This window comes from Myotis brandtii, unplaced genomic scaffold (genome assembly GCF_000412655.1).
Source record: "Myotis brandtii unplaced genomic scaffold, ASM41265v1 scaffold46, whole genome shotgun sequence".
Lineage (NCBI taxonomy): Eukaryota > Metazoa > Chordata > Mammalia > Chiroptera > Vespertilionidae > Myotis > Myotis brandtii.
Window position 1 is genome coordinate 7,281,099 of NW_005367587.1, and position 21,842 is coordinate 7,302,940.

The 21,842-nt window shown below is 42.2% G+C and overlaps 1 protein-coding gene across 1 annotated transcript; it reads left to right on the forward strand.

The window, feature by feature from the left end:
• The first annotated feature begins 2,970 nt into the window (after positions 1-2,970).
• On the forward strand, positions 2,971-16,683 carry CSTA (cystatin A (stefin A)). The gene is made up of 3 exons (XM_005875379.2): positions 2,971-3,222; positions 13,020-13,121; positions 16,443-16,683. The coding sequence occupies exons 1-3, from the start codon at positions 3,157-3,159 to the stop codon at positions 16,569-16,571; spliced, it is 297 nt and encodes a 98-aa protein (XP_005875441.1). The 5' UTR covers positions 2,971-3,156; the 3' UTR covers positions 16,572-16,683.
• Positions 16,684-21,842: the final 5,159 nt, after the last annotated feature.

Sequence of the window (21,842 nt, forward strand, 5' to 3'; positions counted from 1 at the left end):
TTACACCTTACACTAAACAGCTATTGCCCTTAAAACCCCTCCTCAGCCCCCACCTTAGGTTCTGCCTTCGCAGTTCACCCAGATTTGGTTCTGATTGGTCGCTTTCTATGCCAGTCAGCGTCAAAAGCTCCACCTCCTAAGCAGCCATTGGCTCTTCTGGGAAATCCAGAAGGCCCTGCTGACAGCCATCTCTCTCTCCAGGCCTATCTCCGGGCCTGATCCTCAGCCTCCGCAGCAGCTGCGGATCAGGCCCCACCTCTCTCTCTCTCCGGGCCTTGCCAGCAGCCACGGAGGCTGTGGATCAGGCCCTGCCTCTCTCTCCAGGCCTCTCTCTCCACAGCCGCTGAGGCAGAGGCAAGGTCTCGTTAGGCTTCCACCCAGCCTGGGCCAGAGTCAGCTGCCGTGTCTGCTTCGCCCCCCTCCTGCTACCCACCCCCCTGCCATCCCCCTTCCCACCTGCCGCCAACCTTGCTGTAATAGGAGCCTGTGGGCCACAGGGGAGGGACCAAGAGGTGCTCCATGCACTTCCTGGTGACCAGTCGTCCATCTGGTCATTTAGGTCATGATGGCCCTAGGCTATTATTAGTATAAATCTGTATGTGTAAAGAATGTCTCTGCCCAGCCAGCATCTCTCAGTGGCTGAGCATCAATCTATGAACCAGGTAGTCATAGTTAAATTCCCAGTCAGGGCATATGCCGGGGTTGCAGGCTCGATCCCCAGTGTGGGATCCCCCCCCCCCCCGAGTGCACAAATTGGGGTGCCTGGCCAGCCTGGATGAGGGGCTGATGGCTGTTTTCAGGCTGCCTGCACCCCCTTTAGGGTGGGTGTCCCCACCGAGTGCCTGGCCAGCCTGGATGAGGGACTGATGGCTGTTTTCAGGTTGCCTGCCCCCCCTTTAGGGTGGGTGTCCCCACCGAGGGCCTGGCCAGCCTGGATGAGGGGCTGAGGGCTGTTTTCAGGCAGGCCAAGCCTGCAACTGAAGCTCCCAGTCTCTCCTTTATTTCTTTTTTTTTATTATTCTGGGATTTATTTACCTTCTGTAATTGAAACTTAGTTTTGGCTCCCGCTCTGAGGCCGGCTGGCTGAAAGCAGGTATCTGGGGTTTGTTTAGCTTCTATAATTCCAACATTGTTGCTTAGAGTGCAGCTCAGAGCCGGGCCGCGGCAGGCGGGGAACCTTGGCTTCCTCCATCACTGGAGCAAGCAAGCCTCCTGTTCGCTTCAGCTGTGTGGCTGCCGGCCGCCATCTTGGTTGGCAGTTAATTTGCATATTGCCCTGATTAGCCAATGGGAAGCGTAGTGGAGGTATGGTTAATTACCATGTTTGTCTATTATTAGATAGGAATATATATTTAAAATAATAAAAATATCTCTGAAGACCAGGAGAAGCTGGTGAGTAGAGTGGGAAAGAAATAGAGTGGTTAAACTCTCTCATTCCTTTTGAACACTTTTATCATATGTATATGTTACATATTCCAGAAATTGAATAAAATAATACAAATAAATATTCACAAACAAAAAAATTTTACTTTTAGATAAGTTGCCTGCAGACACCCTCATACATGGACAAAAGGGGGAAATACAATATTGTTTATAACAGTAAAAAACTAGAAACAATCAGCCCTAACCGGTTTTGCTCAGTGGATAGAGCGTCAGCCTGCGGACTCAGGGGTCCCAGGTTCGATTCCGGTTAAGGGCATGTACCTTGGTTGCGGGCACATCCCCAGTGGGGGGTGTGCAAGAGGCAGCTGGTCGATGTTTCTCTCTCATCGATGTTTCTAACTCTCTATCCCTCTCCCTTCCTCTCTGTAAAAAATCAATAAAATATATTAAAAAAAACTAGAAACAATCAAAATCTTCATCAATAGGGGAATAAGTATGTAAAATATGGAATAGCATATAAAAGATAGAGCAAGTAGAGATGATAGATCTATCATAAAATAAAGTTAAAGGAAATTAATTAGATTGATCTGAGTATAAACATGGAGTGACAAAACATGTTAAGTATTTAAAAGCATATTATACAATGTATTAGAGGCCTGGTGCACAAGATTTATGCACCCGGGGGGTCCCTCAGCCCAGCCTGCATCCTCTCGGAGCCCGTGAGCCCTTGGGAGATGTCTGACTGCCAGCTTAGGCCCAAGCCATCAGTTGGACATCCTTAGCGCTGCCACAGAGGCAGGAGAGGCTCCTGCCACCGCCGCTGCACTTGCCAGCCGTGAGCCCGGTTTCTGGCTAAGCAGCGCTCCCCCTGTGGGAGTGCACTGACCACCAGGGGGCAGCTCCTGTGTTGAGCATCTGCCCCCTGGTGGTCAGTGTGCATCATAGCAACTGGTCCTTTCACCATTCAGTCAATTTGCATATTAGGGCTTTTATTATATAGGATGTCTAGCATAAGATTTAGCTAGATTTTTTTTTAACATACTAAGTCAAAATATAAAAATAGGCTAGAAGGATACCAAACTCAAACTGTAGTGGGGGGGAGGCAGGGTGGTGTTGTAATAATTTATTTCTTAAAAACAACTACCAGAAAAGATAGAAAGTAAAATGACAAAATGTTAAAAGTTTGAATTCTGGCTAACAGGCATATAAGTGTTTGTTGCTTTATTCTTTGTGTTTTTCTATATTTTAAACAGCTCTAGAAATGTAAATAAATGTAAAATACAATTATCCAGCCATGGCTTTTTACTTTCTTTATAAAGAATTTTTTTACTTTCTTTATAAAGGCGAGTAAATTCTAAACATTCGGTCTTGACATTATTAATAAGTAATCCTTTAAAAAACAAAATTTGTGTAAAAGGTTTTCGGGAAACTCTGGCTGTGGCTTCAGATTCCACTGCTCAGATGCAGCAGGATGGAACCATCGTGAGAGAATGCAGGGAGTGTGACTCCTGCCAAGGCATGACTCCTGGTGCACACCCACTATTCACCCTCAGTCCCTCGTTCCTCTGAATTCCTGTTAGCTACTCTGTTGAGGAAGCAGGAAGACTTGTCTCAAGGCATCCACATTTTCCTGTGCCCTTTGCTCTTTAAGAAAAATAAAACATTCTGTAGGCGGAGCTTGTGAACAACACCTTCTTTAAAAACAGGAGTCTCCACGCTTACCTGACCACTTCAGTTCCAGTATCCTGCCCAGCAAAGAAGCAATTAGCCAAAATGATGCCTGGAGGTTTAACTAAAGCCAAACCTGCCACTCCAGAAGTTCAGGAGATTGCTAATGAGGTGAGTGATGCAACCCATGGAAAGGTTTGATCCAAAATCTTAGTTCCTAGGTTGGCCCTGGGTGATGTGGGTGAACGTGAAAATCAGAACACTGGGAAATGTGTAGTTTTGTTCAGGCTTTTTTACAACTGAAAGTCTTTTTAGATGAAACCTCTGATAACCCCAATTGTGAGAATGATCTGGAGCAAGCCATGTCCCTTCTCTGGGACTCGGTTTCCCCATTTGTAAAAGAAGAATTTTTTATTGGATGATCTCTAAAGCCTTTACAATGTATGATTCTAGGATTTCTAACTGATGAAACTTTTTTAATCTCACCAAGTGGAGTCAATGTGTAATTAAAGTCTGAGGTTATTAACAATTTGATAAACTAGACTTCAAACTCACTGCAGAGAAATATTTTTAAATGGTTGAATGGAGAACAACATTGTAAAGGCAATCCACTTACAAATTTCCTACAAACTTGGCCAAGTAGACAATGTCTTAGTCTTTTAGTATTTAGAAGTTGGAAAACTAGTAGAAAAGAGAAGTGGAATAGTCTATGGTGATTCTGAAATTGATCATGGTGAAAACAGAACTCTAAATGCTTTTTAGCAAGTTGATATGTTTTTTTCTAAGTGTTTGATTAGCTATCCCCCATATAATAAAAGTGATTATATTGCATATTTTATGAAAAGAAAAATATATAAATTACTATTTTAGGATTGTATCATTTTCTATTTTCTTGTATCATTCTTTCTTTCTTTGCCTCTTTGATGCTTCATTCTATGACACTGTTGGGCCAACAAGATCAGCTTCTTGTGTAAGTGGAAGAGATGGGGTCCCCTATGTTAGAGCCCTGAAAAGCTCTCTAAGAGATCAGATGCCTGGAATTCTACCATTCATTCTTTGGAGCTCAATATTTCTCTTCGAAGAGTCCTTTTGAAAAATACATGCCTTGGAGCTTTCTTTTTCTTGGAGATGATAATATTAAGTCATTGATACTTTCACTTGAATCCCTGTATAGGGTCAGTATTCTCAAACTTGAATGAGCACATGAATCACCTTGGGGGCTTGTTAAAATGCAGATTCTGGCTCAAGTAATTCTGGGATGAGCCTGATAGTCTGCATTTACAACCAGCTCCCAGGTGAGGCCCATGCTGCTGCCCAGGACTTCACTGGCCTGCAGGACCAGAGATCCACAGTATCCTAAGAGAACTATGAGAGATGGGCTTTCTAAACTCAAAGTGCTGCCAAAAGCTTCTCAATTTCATTTGTGAGATGAAGATAACATCTCTTGCCCTGCCGATCTCAGAGCTGGAAGGACTAAATGAGATAACTTGCATAAAAATTACTTGAAAACAAGAAATAAATAGCATAGGTGAGGCGTCACAATTTCTTACTTCAAATTTTTGCCTGAAATCAGCCCTGACCCTGGAAAATCCCTATGAGACTCTTCAAGGATCAGAACTGTAAGGGGTTGGGGGATAACAGAGATTTAAAATATAGAGGATGCAGAAAATTTTAATGATTTTTAAAATTTTATTTATTTTTAATTTTTTAAATATATTTTTCTTGATTTTAGAGAGGAAAGGAGAGGGAGAGAGAGATAGAAACATTAATGCTGACAGAGAATCATTGATTGGCTGCCTCCTGCACGCCCCACACTGGGGATTGAGCCCACAGCCTGGGCATGTGCCCTAACAGGGAATCAAACCATGACCTCCTGGTTCATAGGTCTATGCCCAACCACTGGGCAATTTTAATGATTTTTAAAAGCCTGTCTTGGTTAGCAGCATTTTTTTTTTTAAAGAAGAAGCTATCAGAAGGCTTTATGGTTAATAACACCCATCTGGTGCTCACTTCAGCAGCACATATACTAAAATTGGAACGATACAGAGATGATTAGCATGGCCCCTACACAAGGATGACACGCAAAGTCATGAAGCGTTCCATATTTTTTTTTAAGAAAAAAAAATAACACCCATCTGTGAGCCAGGTCTTAAATGATAAATTTAATTTGAAAGTGTGTTTCTTATTGCACATCTCAGGCTCCAATCTTGTCAGAGAGTAGAATGAGAGAGAGGTATTTACAGTAGCTACATCACCCCAGAAAGGTACTTTGCAGTTTTGTTTTGTTTTGTTTTGTTGTTGTTTTTTAATATATTTTTATTGATTTCAAAGAGAGAGAGAGAGACATCAATGATGAGACAGAATCACTGGTGGGCTGCCTCCTGCACACCCCCCACTGGGGACCGAGCCCGCAACCCGGGCATGTGCCCTAGACCAGAATTGAACCCAGGACCCTTCAGTCCCCAGGCCAACGCTTTATCCACTGAGCCAAACCAGCCAGGGTAGTACTTTGCGTTTTAAAAGCTTTCTCCTCCATTCAACTTCTCATTTGATCTTTAAAACCTCTGGGGCAGGGAGGAAAGGCATCGTGCCCATTTTTCAGAAGAGAAAACTGAGATTCAAAAATGTTAATAACCACCTTGTGAAGAAGCTAGCCTATCTCCAGATATTTGACTGCCTTTTCTATCCTATAGTGGCAGAAACACGGAGAAGTACACGGGGTGAGGGAGATGCCCTGGGGAGATAGCATGTGGCAAATTTGCTTCTCTGTGCAAGCAGCAGGCCTCAGATTTAAATCAATATGAGATATGGATATCAATGACTCTTTTCTTTAATATCTCTCCTGTGTCAGTGCTGTATTTTAGATTATAGAAGGTACAGAAGGACTGTAAGACATGGCTCCTGCCCTCAAGGAGTTTCCAGTCGATTTAGGGAAATCAAGATATCTGGAACATATAAAACAATCTCCAGTTAAGTACTTTTTTATAATCATAGGATTTGGACCAGGAACAACATTAGAGATTGCTTGTCAAACCTCCTTACTTTCAGGTGCATAATTACTGTGTGGTAGTTCAGCTTCTCAGGTGTTAAACTGCCTATTATCCTTTATCTTCCCTCTCTCACAGGAGAGAGCCTTAGGGAACAATTTCTGATTATGTGTTGGAAGATAGAGGAACAGTCCATTCCGAAGCACTTTATAGTTTAGGAAGCTCTTTCACACCAATTATATCATTTGTTCCCCCACAAACAATCCCAAGAGGCAGATATTACTATAACCACTTTTAAGTGAGTAAATACAATTAACACCTTCAAGATTATAGAATTTAGTTAGGTCCCCTGGCAGAGCCTGGCAAATCACATACCTAGTATGATTTGAGGGAGTCCCAGTCATTTACCTTATTGATTTGTTCCTTTGATTTTTTTAATGTATTTCTATTTTGAAAAATCACTCGTTAAAATGCAGGTGTTCTTGGGGGAGCTGTTTATCAGTTTTCCTGTTCTTACCAGAGAGCTTCTTAGTGGAATGCCAACTGAAAGAAGAACCCCATTGGTGAGGGAGGGGTAGGAAGGGGGAAGGTCATCTCATAGAGAGGGGAAAGCATCAAAAAATAAATGAGCCCTAGCTAGTTTGGCTCAGTGGATAGAGCGTCAGCCTTCGGACCAAAGGGTCCCAGGTTTGAATCCAGTCAAGACCACGTACTTTGGTCACAGTCTCCTTTTTTGCCCAGGCCCTGGTCAGGGCTCATTCAGGAGGCAACCAATCTGTGTTTCTCTCACATCGATGTTTCTCTCTGTCTTTCCCTCTCTCTTACACTCTCCCTAAAAGTCAATGAAAAAATATCTTCAGGTGAGGATTAACAAAAAACAAAATTTAAATAAAAATAAAAAATAAATGATAACTGCCTATTCAAGGAATTTGATATCAAAATGAAAGAGGGATGTTAGATGAGGTCAGAAAAAGATCAAACAAAGAGGTTTGGGTTCAGAAGATGAGCATTTCTGAAGGGAGAAGAAAAGAGTTTCTTCATTCTGAAGATAGCAGAGGCTGGATGGTAAGTGCAGAATCATTACCAAAGAGTTTTAAGGGTGCTTGGGACCAGAGTACACCTGAAAGGAACCTCCTCTTCCAAGATTCTCTATATCAGGGGTCCTCAAACTACGGCCCGCAGGCCACATGCAAATACAAATATTGTATTTGTTCCCGATGTGTTTTTTTTTACTTCAAAATAAGATATGTGCAGTGTGCATAGGAATTTGTTCATAGTTTTTTTTTAAACTATAGTCCAGCCCTCCAACAGTCTGAGGGACAGTGAACTGGCGCCCTGTTTAAAAAGTTTGAGGACCCCTGCTCTATATCATTTGAGCATCTTGGCTACACCCTTCTTCTATCCTCTTTCCTATTTTGGGAGACAAATTGTCACAAAATAACAAACCTAGTCTCTTCATTCAGAAAACATTGATTATGTACACAGTACTGTGTGAATTGCTATAGGGAGAAAAGGATTTTAGAAGATATAAAAATAGTCCCGCCCTCAGGGAAACTTATAAAATAGATTGGAGATAAGAGATACACACAAGGAAATAAAGAGTATACATATACCTCACCTATGAAAAGCCATAATACAGGGTGGGGCAAAAGTAGGTTTAGAGCTGTGAGTAGGCGAAAGAGTTTATTCTTGTATTATGATTTATGTACTATTATGTTTTTCACACAAACAACTGTACACCTACTATTGCCTCACCCTGTATATGTAATTAAGGACCAAGTGAATGACCCTACTAGCAACAGCTTCTGCACCATTATCTTATCTTATTAAAACCATTGGGTAAAAAATCTGAAACTGTTTATGGGCAGGGAAAAATGTTATTTCAATAATTATTTTTAGAAATAAGAGCTATTGTTACACAAGCATGGGTACATACACATAAAACACCCACACCAACGCACACACACATACCTAAGTCAAACCTGATTACTGAATACCATTCCTGAAATATACACTGATCGTGATTTTCATTTGCCAGGACTCCACACAAACACCCCATCTGCATACCATATGGACACACCCCAGGGCTTAGCATGTCATGGCACTCACTCACACACAAATGTGTGTTCTACTCTGACTATAGCCTCCTCGTCAATCACCTCTCCCACTGCCCCACACCCAGAGAACATGCCGTTCAACCACCTACTTCCGAACACACATAGGCCCACCAGATCACTCACCCAGGCTGGACCTATGTGGGTGGTTCCATCCTCTCCTCCACCCTGATTTCCATGACCCGGTGAGCCAGTGGCATTCCAATCCTCAATTAGAGACCATGCCCAATGCCACCACTTCCTCCTCAGCTTCTACTTTGGGTCCAGGAAACTTTGCTCAAGGAAGATGCAAAACCACAAAAACCTCACCCATTATAAATCTATGAATCCATGCCAACAAACAACCACTACAGAATCTTGGGGCTGCCAGAACATCCTCTTTGTCATATCCTGTTGGTCCTTTTCTAGAAACCCCACAGAGATGGAGCTGGACCTTATGTCTCCTCAGTTCCTCAACCCCTCCCATCACCTTGGCCCCTCCAGCCAGTGTCTTGGTTCCTCTCTTAGAAGATCGCAGTCATCCTGTGTAAGAACACCCCAGTTTACTTATCTGCTGCTGATCTCATTCCTCCCTCCAATCTCAGACTTTGTCCTCCTTTCTTAAGCCCTCCTCTCTTATGTCAGATGCCATCACTTCTTGTACACCAGGTGCCTTGCCCCAAAATTCCCCCTTCCCTCAAAACATAGACAACAAATGCCCATGAGTCACCCCTCACCAGCCCTACTGTACTTTCACGCTGCTACCCAAACACCCCTTCCTTACTCTCTAAAACTTCCCCAAATATGGCCTATCCATGCTGCCACCATTACCGTTCGATCTATTCTTTCCTAAACTATGCATAATTCAAATGATTCTGCAGACTGGTTATAGATAAGATAAACTCCTGGGTGTTGGGTGCAGCGTGGCTGGAATCCTCAGATGCCAGAGAACTAACAAGGTGCCAAGGTTCATGCTCTGCAGCAATAAGAAATGCTGAACAGCCCTGGGGTAGATGTGTTTTACCAGGTGCTCCTCCCTGGCAGCATCCTTCCCCTAGCTGGGGCCCAAGCAGTACACCTACACTGTTTCTTCCAGCGCCTCAGCCACCACCAGGCTTGGCAGGCTGAGAAGGGTGAACACCAACTGTTTTCAGCTCAAGGTCTGTCAGTTTTCCACCAGGCTCCTGACCACCACTTCTGTTACCGGGAAACCCCCATGTGGGCTGGGGCTACCTGTAGCTGTGTCCAATAATGAAGGCAGGGTTGAATCATATAAGGCTTTTATTGAGGAGGCCAGCCAACCAAGAAGACAGGAAGCTTACAAGCATCCAAAACCTGTCTTACAGCAAGGTGCAGGGGACAGGATTATAAAGGGGAAGGAGCTAGGGTGAGGCTGGGAACGGATGCTGCTACATGCAGAATTCAGCTATTGTTCTTGGTCGTCAGACGATGAGATAATGGCTTGACTCCTGATGGGGACGGCCTGACCATGCTTAATGGTTCTGCTTGCTTGCTGGGTACATTGGACATTGTCCGCAGCTGAGTCACCTCCTCTATCACTTTGCCCGGGATCAAAGGGAATATGCAGGTGCACTGGCCTAAGAAATGAAACTTAGAAAAACTTAACCCGCTGTTCCCATATAAGAAACTTAACCCTCTGTTCACATAAGTATATGTATTCTAGGATTTAAAATTAATATGATTATTTTTCAGATTAATTCAGGTGCCCTATCTATCAGATTATAGCCCCCCCCCCCATCACTCCCAGCTGGCTTTCACCTCTTAGCACTCATTCTGGGGGCCTCTCAGCACCAAGCTGCTTTCTGAAACAGGTTTCACTGAGCCGCTTCTTCCCACTCTCCCCCTTTTCCTGTTCCTCAGCTTCAATCTCGTCACCTCAGGTTCATAGCATCCAACACTAGAACAATACAAATCTGTTTTACTGGAAAGGGGGAGAGTTTTTACAGGCAATAAGTAAGTAGGTCCTCCGTATCCACGGGCTTCACATCTGTGAATTCAACCAACCGCGGATCAAAAACATTTTGGAAAAATAATCCCAGGAAGTTCCAAAAAGCAAAACGGATTTGCCACGTGCCAAGCTCTATGCCAAAAGCACAGGACTGAAGCACATGGTAACCTACATGCAAACCCGGGCTATGTGCAAATACTGTACTATGCTGTTTTATATAAGGGACTTGAGCATCTGCAGATTTGGGCACCTGCAGGAGGTCCTGGAACCAATGCTCCTAGGATTCCGAGGGACGAGTGTACAGCGAACCTGGAATCAGGGCACACACTCGGATAGGAGCCAGTGCTCTAACAGAAGCAAACCAGGACCATCGAAATCAGCTCTCTCGTGGAAAACTCTGGACTTACAGACTGCACTGATACAATGGAAAGGTCACAGACTTAGATAGGACAGATAGAAATAAAAACTTCTGATATGTGATAAAAACAAGACCAAAAGACCAGACACCAGAAGGAGGACAGATAGCTGCAACAGATAAATCAGATACTTAAGTTGTCAGGCAAGGAATTTAAAACTTTAAGTAACTATAATTAGTAACTTATCAGCTTTAAGCAATCATCTTCTCACAACCTCCGTTCTTTGTAAAAGAGGTTTAAATAGATAATTTTGGGTTTTGTGTAGAGATTAACCCTTTCCAACTCTTTCTAATGTGAGTGGTACACAGTGTTGGCTGAAAAGGGTTAGGACAGGGGCAGCAGACAGTAACCCCTTTCCTTACTCAACTTCTCTCTCCACTCTTGCCCATCGTTCTCCTCTCTCTCTCCTGCACCCACTTCTTCCCGTTTCTGGTTTTTTCTCACTCTTTGTCTTCTTCCTTTTTCCATTTGAAGCTTATTTTATCCATCTCAGGATTACGGGAGAAACAAGTGGTAGATAGTCCATGAACTGTTTGCCCCTCCAAAGTGGTCTGAGAATGCCTCGTTTGCAAATGTCTTCATCTTTGAAAACGGTTCTGATACCCAAACTGAGCCACCAAAAGAAAAATATTCAAAACATTTAGCGACTGATGGGAAGGCCTGGGTGGCCTCGAGAGAACCCTAGATGCACTGGAGGCCTGACCAGAACTGTGTATGCACATTAAATGCTTCAGGGAAGGTCAGGGAGGCAGTGTCCCAATAAACAAGGCATAGCAAACAACACATTTATTTTCCAGTAAATAATAGAAAAGGATTGAGATGAAAGGGGCACAACATAAAAATATAAAGACAACAGGAGATAGGTAAAGACTGCCTTAGAGACACCGACAAAACTTTGGAAGTTGAAAACAGATGAACATTGAAAAATAACTGAGCCATCTACACAGAGCCTAAGCCACAGAGGGGACCGTCTGAGCCAGAAGCAAGCAGATTCATATGCAGAGCTCTCAACCACCTCAAGCACCAGACAATGACTAAGAGGAGAGTGCGGTGTGGGGCTAAAGCCAAGAGGATTGCTGAGAGATCTGTATGAGGGGCAGTTAGATTCCTCTCTCACTGTCCTCCATCCTACAAGGCAAGCTACTTCCTGTCCTCCACCCCAGCCTCTGCCAGAACTCTACTGTTAGCAGACACTGAGTCAGAGAGACCATGGTGGATGCTAGTAGATGAGGCCCAGCTGAGAGCAGGAATGAAGGACCTACACTGGAAACTTGAATTCGGTAAAAGGATTCGGTATAGGATTTGAGACTTTCTTGCTCCCTTCTCAGGCTTGGTTCAAGAATTCTGGCATCTAAGCTTATATTCCTCTATGGTAGGCAGAATGGTGGCCATCCACATTTCTGAATCTTATAAACTGTTACCTTACATGGCAAAGGGACTTGCAGGTGTGATTAAATTAAGGATCTTGAGATGCTATGTTTGCAATTTTGAGTCAGGATTTTTTTTAATGAAGTTCGTAATTACTGCTCTCCCTTTTTTATTAATCAAAGGCTTATATAACTATTACAGCTTTGCCCATCAAAACATTACTGTACAGTAGGGCCTTGACTTACGAGTTTAATTCGTTCCGTGACGGAGCTCGTAACTCAAATTACTCATATGTCAAATCAGTGTGACGTTCGCTGTGCCAACTAGCGGTGGGGTATCTGAAGCTGGCTCATAACCCGAATTTTAGCTCGCAACTCAAAGCAAAAAATCGGCCGAGAGACGGCTCGTATCTCAAAAAAATCATTAGTCGGGACACTCGTAAGTCAAGGCCCCACTGTATTGCCTTACCATCATATCTCCACATTGAGTTGATGTACATGCAGCCTAAAGCAACAAAATTTGACCTTTTTGTTAGCCCATATAATCTTATTAAAGACTAGGTGCCCGGTACACGAAATTCTCACATACTGGTAGCCCTCAGGGGATGTCCTACTGACGGCTTAGGCCCGCTCCCTGCTCCCCTTGGAGCCGGCTCCGCCCCTGCCCAGGCCTAAAGCCTTTGACCAAGGCTTTAGGCCTGGGCATGGGCCCCCTCAGCTCTGATCACAGGCTCGGCCCTGCCCAGGAGCCCCCTGGCTCAGGCCCTTCCTAGGCTGCTCAGGGCCCACACGGGGTCTACCTTGGAGTGACCTGGGTGCCCAATGATGTTCCCGGGACCCAGGCCGCTGGTCACCTACATATGCAAATTAACCACCCTCTTAGTTGGGTTAATTTGCATACTTGCTCCTGATTGGCTTGTGTGTGTGGCTTGTGTGTGGTGGAGTGATGGAGTGATGGTTAATTTGCATGTTTCTCTTTTATTAGTGTAGATAGGTGTTTTCCTTTCTTGCAAATATGAAAATAGCTCATAGATCTCATTGTCATCATTTAGGAACTTGAGGTCCTAGATGTGTAAATCACATAAATGGAACCCAACATAGTTTTGATAATGTGTTTCTTCTTTTCCTTTCTTAAGGTTAAGCCACAGCTTGAAGCACAAACAAATGAGACTTATGAAGAATTTGAAGCCATAGAATACAAAACCCAAGTGGTTGCTGGAATAAATTACTACATCAAGGTTAGAGTTTAACATCCACTTTGGCACTAAAAGATATTGTATTTCTCACTTTATGTGAAGTTCCCTGTCACCTCTAATGTATAACCTGTTCCTTCTCCTTGTCCTAAATCAAGATGCCCACCTAGGATACTTCCTAAGTAGTAAACTCTCAAATTTAAAAGATGATGGTATATTTATACCTTTTTGTTGTTGTTGTTGTTGTTAATTTAGAAAGCCTTCTTATATTGATTCTTAACTTAATTTCCAGAAGTCGTGTAGAAAAAGATCTCATAAAAGTTCAGGTCCTGTTTAGCTTATGGCGATGGCTGCTTCATATGTGAAGAGGGAGACTGGAGGCCTGGTGGGGCCAGATGCTCCGCTAAAGCTTGCTCCACCTCAAAGCACTGTGATTCTGCGTGTCCTCAATTAAGTGGGACTAAAGAATGCCTTGAATCATTGGCTGGGGAAATAATTTAAAGTAATTTTACCCTGTTTGCATTTTGATTATTATAATTTAAATAATCTTCACAACTCAAATAAATAGACTAATTTAAATAATTTTTGCAACTTAAATGAATAGATTAAACTTGTGGCACTGACGGTTTAGTTTAAAACAGTGAAACATTAATATATATAATATATATTTCAGAGAGGAAGGAAGAGGGAGAGGGAGATAGAAACATCAATAATGAGAGAGAAACATTGATCGCTGCCTCCTGCACACCCCACACTGGGAAGCAAGCCCGCAACCTGGACATGTGCTCTGACCAGGAATCGAACCGTGACCTCCTGTTCACTCAACCACTGAGGCATGCCAGCTGGGCCATTAAAATAATTTTTTTATTAATTACATCTATATCATAAAGTAAATGATTTATTGATCTGGTTCTAACTGAAGAAAAAACTTGTGTAGTTACTGAGAGGGAACCAGTCCAACAAGTCAACCATAGATATTTGTGAGCCATTTTTGTCTTTTTGTATTGAGGAGATGGTAATTCTGATTTAATAAATAATGACAGCCCTAGCTGGTTTGGCTCAGTGGATAGAGCATCAGCCTGCTGACTGAAGGGTCCCGGGTTAGATTCTGGTCAAGGGCACATGCCCGGGTTGTGGGCTCTATCCCCAGTGTGGGGTGTGCAGGAGGCAGCCAATCAATGATTCTCTCTCATCATTGATGTTTCTATCTCTCTCTCCCTTTCCCTTCCTCTCTGAAATTAATAAAAATATATTTAAAAATAGAAAAATAATAACAGACATTCAAATGTATTTACTTAACCTTTACTAAATTATTTGACCAGGGCACAGTCTGGCTTATTTCTCTTTAACAAACAACTACTTAAAATATAAAATTTTAAAAAATATTTTTAGCAATGGAAATAGCATAAGTGGTGTTAACCAGCTCAGCATGAGAAAATCACAGAACTGGGTCATGTAACTGGATTAGCCCAGTTCTACCAAATTTGAGCTCCTGAAATATGCCAGGCCCAGGGGTTGAGCATATGAATGAGAGCCTGCTTTCTTCATAGCTGGAAAAGAATGCTTTCCAATGAAAAGATGATTTTATTCAATAAGAAACATTTCCTCCAAATTGGGATCATTAATACTTTTTAATTAATTCTAAGTGCATAACTTTCACATATTAATTAGCTCATGTATTTCTTTAAAAACTCATCAGAAAACTATCTTGAAATTTTCCTCCCTTAAGATCACCTGCTCCCCACCGCCCCCCCCCCAAAAATAAACAAGAAAAAGAAAAAAGATCACCTGCCCAGTCTTAACCACAGTCTTTTCTCTTCCCTTCCCTTTTCTTTCCCTACCCTCTTTTCCCTCCCAACTCCTTCCTTCTGCTATCAAATTTCTCCTATTGGATTATAGCCACTGACCCCAATTCCCTCAGACTTCCTGTCAGTCTAGCTGTTAATCCCTTTGCTCTGAGCCACTCTCTAGATTTAAGGTCTTGCTGATGATGTGACCTTCTCTGTTCTTCCTCAAGTACCCATCCAGAGGCAGGTGGTTTATACTTATTATTATTTTTATTTTATTTTATATTTTTTAATTTCTTTATTGATTAAGGTATTACATATGTGTCCTTATCCCCCCATATTTATTATTATTTTGCAGAGACTCAGCTACCAAGTTCAATAGGGCCAGTGATATCTGATATTCTTGTGTGAATGCCCGTTTAATGGGGATTGTAAAACTGTATCATTCAGTAAGATGTTTGAAGTAGAGTTTTAATTTAATCACATTTTCTAAATGTTACAATAATTGTTATACTTTATTAAATTCATTTTCTGTAAAAAAAAAAAAAAAAAAAAAAAAGAAAGAAAGGTGGGTGGTAAGAAGGAATTATTGTGAGCGTTGGTCCTGGGTTTGAACTCTTGCTTAACTTGTCCTACTAATCAAAACCTGTGTGATTGCAGCTGCTCATCTTCTCTGAGCCTTCATTCCCTTATCTGCACAAAGCAGATAATAACCTACCTTTGCAGGGTTTTGTGTGGAATAAATGAACCAAAAATTTACTGAGCATGTAGAATGTACCAGGCACTGTTCTAAGAGCTGGGCTTGTATTATCTCATCTAATCCTCTCAACAAATATATTGGATAAGTATGATTATTTTTCTTGTGTTACTGATGAGACAATTGAACCCTGGGAAAGTGAAGTAACTAACAATAACTATAAAAGCAGAACCCAGCCCTAGCCAGTTTGGCTCAGTGGATAGTGCATCAACCTGCAGACTGAAGGGTCCCAGGTTCAATTCCAGTCAAGGGCACATGCCTGGGTTGCACACTTGATTTTCAGTAGGGGGCGTGCAGGAGGCAGCCGATCAATGATTCTCTCTTACCATTGATGTTTCTATTTCTCTCTTCTTCTCCCTTCCTCTCTGAAATCAATTAAAAAAGCATAACCCAGGGAGTCTGATGTTTAACTATTGCCTCTAATAGTATATGCCTAGGAAAATTCTGCGTTTCTTCTCCCTTCTTAAATCATGTGGCAAATAAAGTGTCCCAGTTTGGGAGTCAGAATCACCAAAAAGGCTGTCACTTGTTTTTTTGCTCTGTGCATCTTTGAAAATGAAATGCAACTTATCTGTGCCCAGATTATAGTCAAATATAAAATAAAACACTCCTTAGGGCCTGTGCCTCTTGCCATGCCTTTAACCTGCCCGTTCTCTCATAGAATGAGGTGACAGGCTTATGAGCACCAGGGGTCTAAGAAGGCGTGTCTAAGAATGCTGTTCCAGAAAAGCCATTGCAGCAAGGTCTTCAGAGGTCTATAGATTCTCCCTTGTCATAGATCCATGCAAATAAACCTCTTTTCCCCCCTTTTTTATCTTTCAGGTGCGTGTAGGTCATGATAGTTATATTCACATAAAAATATTCAAACCTCTTCCTCAACAACAGCAGTCTTTGAAACTCACTGGTTACCAGACAGACAAAAGCAAGGACGATGAGCTGAAAGGCTTTTAGTGGAACGTTCAAAAAGCAACTGGATTCCTTCCATTAATGATGGAATTGCTAATAAATGCAACTATCAATAAAGAAACCTTCCTTTTTAAATAAATTAATCCTTTCAACTATCTGTCTATTGCATTAAATAGTCATTACCTTTTCTTTCTCAAAATCAATGTTATTGCGTTAGAGCAGAAATTCCATACAAATTGATGTCAATTGGAAATCTTGTAAAAATTAGTCTCAGGCCTACGCAACTGGCTAAAGGATAATACTACCCCCACCATGAGCCATCACTGCCCTCTGGTTGCTGAGGATCTGACAAACCATCTCCACTCTCACATTTCAAATTTAAATCAGGTATTTTACAAAACATTTATATTTTGAAGTAATCTCAAACTTAGACAAGTTACAAAAACACTTTTTTCCTGGACATTTGAGAGTAAGTTACCTATAATGATGCCCCATCACCAAAACTACTTTATTTTGCATTTCCTACAAACTAGTGTAGTCTCCTGAATAACTGATATACAACCACCAAAATCAGGAAATTAACACTGATCCATTTACTTGCATCTTATCACCAGATAACATTCAAATTTCCCTAGTCATCCCCAAAGTGCCTTTTATTGCAAAACTAGAGGCCTGATGCATGAAATTCATGCAAGGGGCTTGGCCCTCTCAGCCCCGGCGTCGTCCAGAAGGTCATCTGAACGGTTGTCTGGACGGTAGTTCTGCTGTTCGGCCGTCTGGTCTAATTAGCATATTATGCTTTTATTATTATAGAAGATCTAGTTCAAAGCCATGTGTTTCATTTAATTGCCATTTTCTCTTTTTTTAACACCTTTATTGAGGTATAATTTGCATACCATACAATTTGCCAATAAAAGTATACAATTCAATGATTTTGGGTATATTCAAAATATGTACAACAATCATCACAGCCAATTTTAGGACATTTTCATCACCTCGAAAAGAAACTTCATACCCTTTAGCTCTCATCTCCCATCCTCCTCCATGCCCACAGCCTAAGTAGCCACTAATTTACTTTCTGCCTCTATAGATTTGCCCATTTTAGACATTTCATATATATGGAATCATACAATATGTGGTCTTTTGTAACTGGCTTCTTTCATTTAGCAGCATGTTTTCAAAACCCATATTGTAGCATGTGCCAATATTTTATTCTATTTCAAGGACAAATAATATTCCATTTTATGAATATTCTACATTTTTATTATATACTGATCAGTTGGTGCATATTTGAGTTGCCTTCACCTTTTGACTATTATGAACAAGGCTGCTATATATATATTTATGTACAGGTTTTTGTGTACACATAAGTTTCCAGCTTTCTTAGTTCCTATGGTAACTCTATGTTCAATTGTTCAAGGGATTTATAGACTGTTTTCCAAAGAAGCTGCACCATTTTACATTCCCACCAGCAGTGTATAAGGGTTTGGATTTCCTCACATCCTTATCAACATTTGTTATTACCTGACTTTTATTGTTCTTGACACTATTAAAGATTTCCCATTTCCCCCCCACCCTTTGCCCACCTCCCACCACACTGTTGTTTGGGCTATGTATATATGTTCTCTGGCTACTCTCGTCACCTTCTATTACATTACCTGACTTTTTTTTAGTCTAGTCATCCTAGTGGGTGTGGAGTGTTATTTAATTGTGGTTTTAATTTGCATTTCCCTAATAAGATATGATGTCAAGTATCTTGGCATGAGCTTATTATATATTTGCATATCTTCCTTTGAGAAATGTCTCTTAAGAGCCTTTGCCCATATTTTATTGGGCTATTTGTCTTTTTATTATTGAGTTGAGAGTTCTTTGCATATTTTAGATACAAGTCCCTTATCAGATTTGTAATTTACAAATATTTTCTCATATTTTGTGATTGTCTTTCACTTCTTAATAGTATCCTTTGAAAAACAAATATTTTTAATTTTAATGAAATCCAAATTATATATTTTCTTTTTTGTTGCTCATGCTTTTGGTGTCAGGTCTAAGGATCCTTTGCCAAATCCAAGCTCATGATGGCTTACGCCTATATTTGCTACTATGAGTTGTGTAGTTTCAGCTTACATATATATGGAATATAGGTCTTTGGTCCTTTTTAAATTAATTTTTAAGTCAAGGTTTGTTTTTTTGTTTTTTGTTTTTGCCTATGGATGTCTAATTGCTGCAGCACTATTTGTGAAAAGACTATCCTTCCTCCTTGAATAACTTATGTTCCATTATCAAAAATCTACTGGGCCTATTCGTGTGGATCTATTTCTCATTCTCTGTTCTGATCATTGATTTATGTATCTATCCTCCACCAGTACCACACAGTCTTTTTTTTTTTAAATATATTTTATTGATTTTTTACAGAGAGGAAGGGAGAGAGATAGAGAGTTAGAAACATTGATCAGCTGCTTCCTGCACACCTCCCACTGGGGATGTGCCCGCAACCAAGGTACACGCCCTTGACCGGAATCGAACCTGGGACCTTTCAGTCCACAGGCTGACACTCTATCCACTGAGCCAAACCGGTTACGGCGTGCCACACAGTCTTGATTATTGTAGCTATATAGTAAGTCTCAGCATGTTGAATGACCTCTCCCACTTTTTTCAGAATTATTTTAGCTATTGCATGCCCTGTGCCTTTCCATGCAAATTTAGAATAAGCTTATCTATATTTACAAATAAATTGCTAGAATTTTTATAAGAATTTAAGTTAATCTTATAGATCAAGTTGGAGAAAATCTATATTGTTACTAGGTTAAGTTTTTCAATCCATGTACACAATATGTCTCTCATTTATTTAGGTTTTCTTTTATTCCTTTCACCAATATTTTGTAGTTGTTGGCATAGAAATCCTACACATATTTTGTTCATCTTTTTCAATAGTTAGAGGTAAGGATACAACATCATTCTTTTGCATGTGGCTATATAGTTGTTCCAGCACCATTTGCTGAAAAGACTTCTTTCCTACATTGAATGGTGTTGGCTCCCTTGTCAAAACCAGTTGATTACAGGCACATGAATTCATGTATGGACTCTCAATGCTATTCCATTAATCTACATATCTATCCTTATGCCAGTTACATAGTTTTTGGGACTGAATTGTGTAGGAAGGAGAGGGGAAGTAGAAGTGGAAGAGAGGGGAAAGAGAAAGGAGGGATAAAGGGGAGGGAAAAGAAAAGAGGAAAATGTTTTAAAGATGCCCTAATAACATCTCCCACCCAGCTGGCATGGCTCAGTGGTTGAGCTTTGATCTATGAATCAGAAGGTCATGGATGAACCAGAAGGTCACGGTTCAATTCCCCATCAGGGCACATGCCTAGGTTGTGGGCTCTATCCCCAGTGTGGTGCATGCAGGAGGCAGCCTATCAATGATTTTCTCTCTCTCCCTCTCCCTTCTTCTCTGAAATCAAAAAAATATTTTAAAAAATAATAATCTACACTAATAAAAGACAAAGATGCTAATTGACCATACCGGCGCTATGCGCAAGCCACGCTCACCAGCCAATCAGAGTGACTATAAGCAAATTAACCCAACCAAGATAGCGGCTGGCAGCCATGGAGCTGGAGCAAGCAGGAGGCTTGGTTGCCCCGGCGATGGAGAAAGCCAAGCTTCCCGCCTGCTCTGGCTGGCTGTGGCCTCCGCAACAGGCAACAAAGTTTCAATTATAGAAGCTAAATAAATCCCAGATACCTGCTTCCAGCCAGCCTCCACTGGGAGCTTGGGTGGCTGGGGGCTGTGGCTAGCCTGTAAACAGCCATCAGCCCCTCATCCAGGCTGGCCAGGTACCCCAGCGGAGAACCCTACTCTGAAGGGGCTGTGGCCAGCCTGCAAACAGCCATCAGCCCCTCACCCAGACTGGCCAGGCACCCCAGCGGGGACCCCCATCCTGAAGGGGCTGTGGCCAACCTGAAAACAGCCTACACCCCCTCACCCAGGCAGGCCAGGCACTCCAGCTGGCACCCCCACCCTGAAGGGACTGTGGCCAGCTGCAAACAGCCATCAGCCACTCACCCAGGATGGACACACCCTCATGGGGTGAGGGTCCATGCTGGGGGGCTTGGCCAGCCTGCAAACAGCCATCAGCCCCTCATCCAGACTGGCCAGGGACCCCAGTAGGCCCTTCCACCCTGAAGGGGGTGTGGCCAGCCTGAAAAACGGCCATCAGCCCCTCACCTAGGCTGGCCAGGCATCCCAGCAGGACCCTCCCCCCTCCCTGATCTGGGACACCCTTCAGGGAAAACCAGCCGGCCCCCACCCATGTACCAGGCCTCTATCCTATATAATAAAAGGGTAATATGCAAATTGACCCTAACAGCAGAGTGACTGGAAATCACTGGTCACTATGACACACAATGACCACCAGGGGGCAGATGCTCAATGCAGGAGCTGCCCCCTGGTGGTCAGTGCGCTCCCACAGGGAGAGCTCTGCTCAGCCACAAGCCTGGCTGACGGCTGCCAGTACAGCGGTGGTGGTGGGAGCCTCTCCCGCCTCCTCAGCAGTGCTAAGGATGTCCAACTGCAGCTTAGACCTGCTCCCCGCTTGCAAGTGGACATCCCCCGAGGGCTCCCGGGCTGCCAGAGGGATGTCTGACTGCCAGCTTATTCCCAATCCCCTGGGGGCGGGCCTAAGCCAGCAGGTGGTCATTCCCCGAGGAGTCCCAGACTGAGAGAGGGCACAGGCTGGGCTGAGGGGCCCTCCTGAATGCACAAATTTTTGTGCACCAGGCCTCTAGTTAATCTAACAAGGAACATACAGAACCTATGCAAAGACAATGACAGCACCTCACTCTCAGAAATAAACGGCTTGAATAAATGGATAAACATATATTGTTGCTGGTTAGGTAGAGTTCATATTAAAGCAAACACAATAATAAATAACAATAAATAGGAAAGAAGATTTAATAATTTGTGCAGGGATTCTCAATCTTGCTTACATATTAGAATTACTTAATTAAAATTTTTTTTAATAATCCAGGTTGAGGTCCCACTGCAGACTGATTAAATGAGAATCTCTGGGAAAGAGTCCAGGTGATCCTAGTGTCAGCTGGCTTGAGTACTACTGTTATTTAAAGGAAAAAAGAAAGAGCTTAATGGAAATATTTGCCCTTGTAATGAAATTGAAAATATATTTCAAAGTTAAAAGTTTAGTATAAAATATTTCACTGAGAGTAGGTGAAAACAGAATAGATAATGAGAACAGAAAAAAAGAAAAGAAAAAAGAAAAAGGTCAGAAAATGTAACCCGAATCTGTTCAAGCCAGATTAAAT

What these genes read in the sequence shown, in the direction of transcription:
- CSTA (XM_005875379.2), top strand. Translation starts at nt 3,157, where the DNA reads ATGATGCCTGGAGGTTTAACTAAAGCCAAACCTGCCACTCCAGAAGTT. An exon ending in TTCAGGAGATTGCTAATGAG is followed by an intron (nt 3,223 to 13,019) that starts GTGAGTGATGCA and finishes TCCTTTCTTAAG; the next exon opens with GTTAAGCCACAGCTTGAAGC. An exon ending in GAATAAATTACTACATCAAG is followed by an intron (nt 13,122 to 16,442) that starts GTTAGAGTTTAA and finishes TTTATCTTTCAG; the next exon opens with GTGCGTGTAGGTCATGATAG.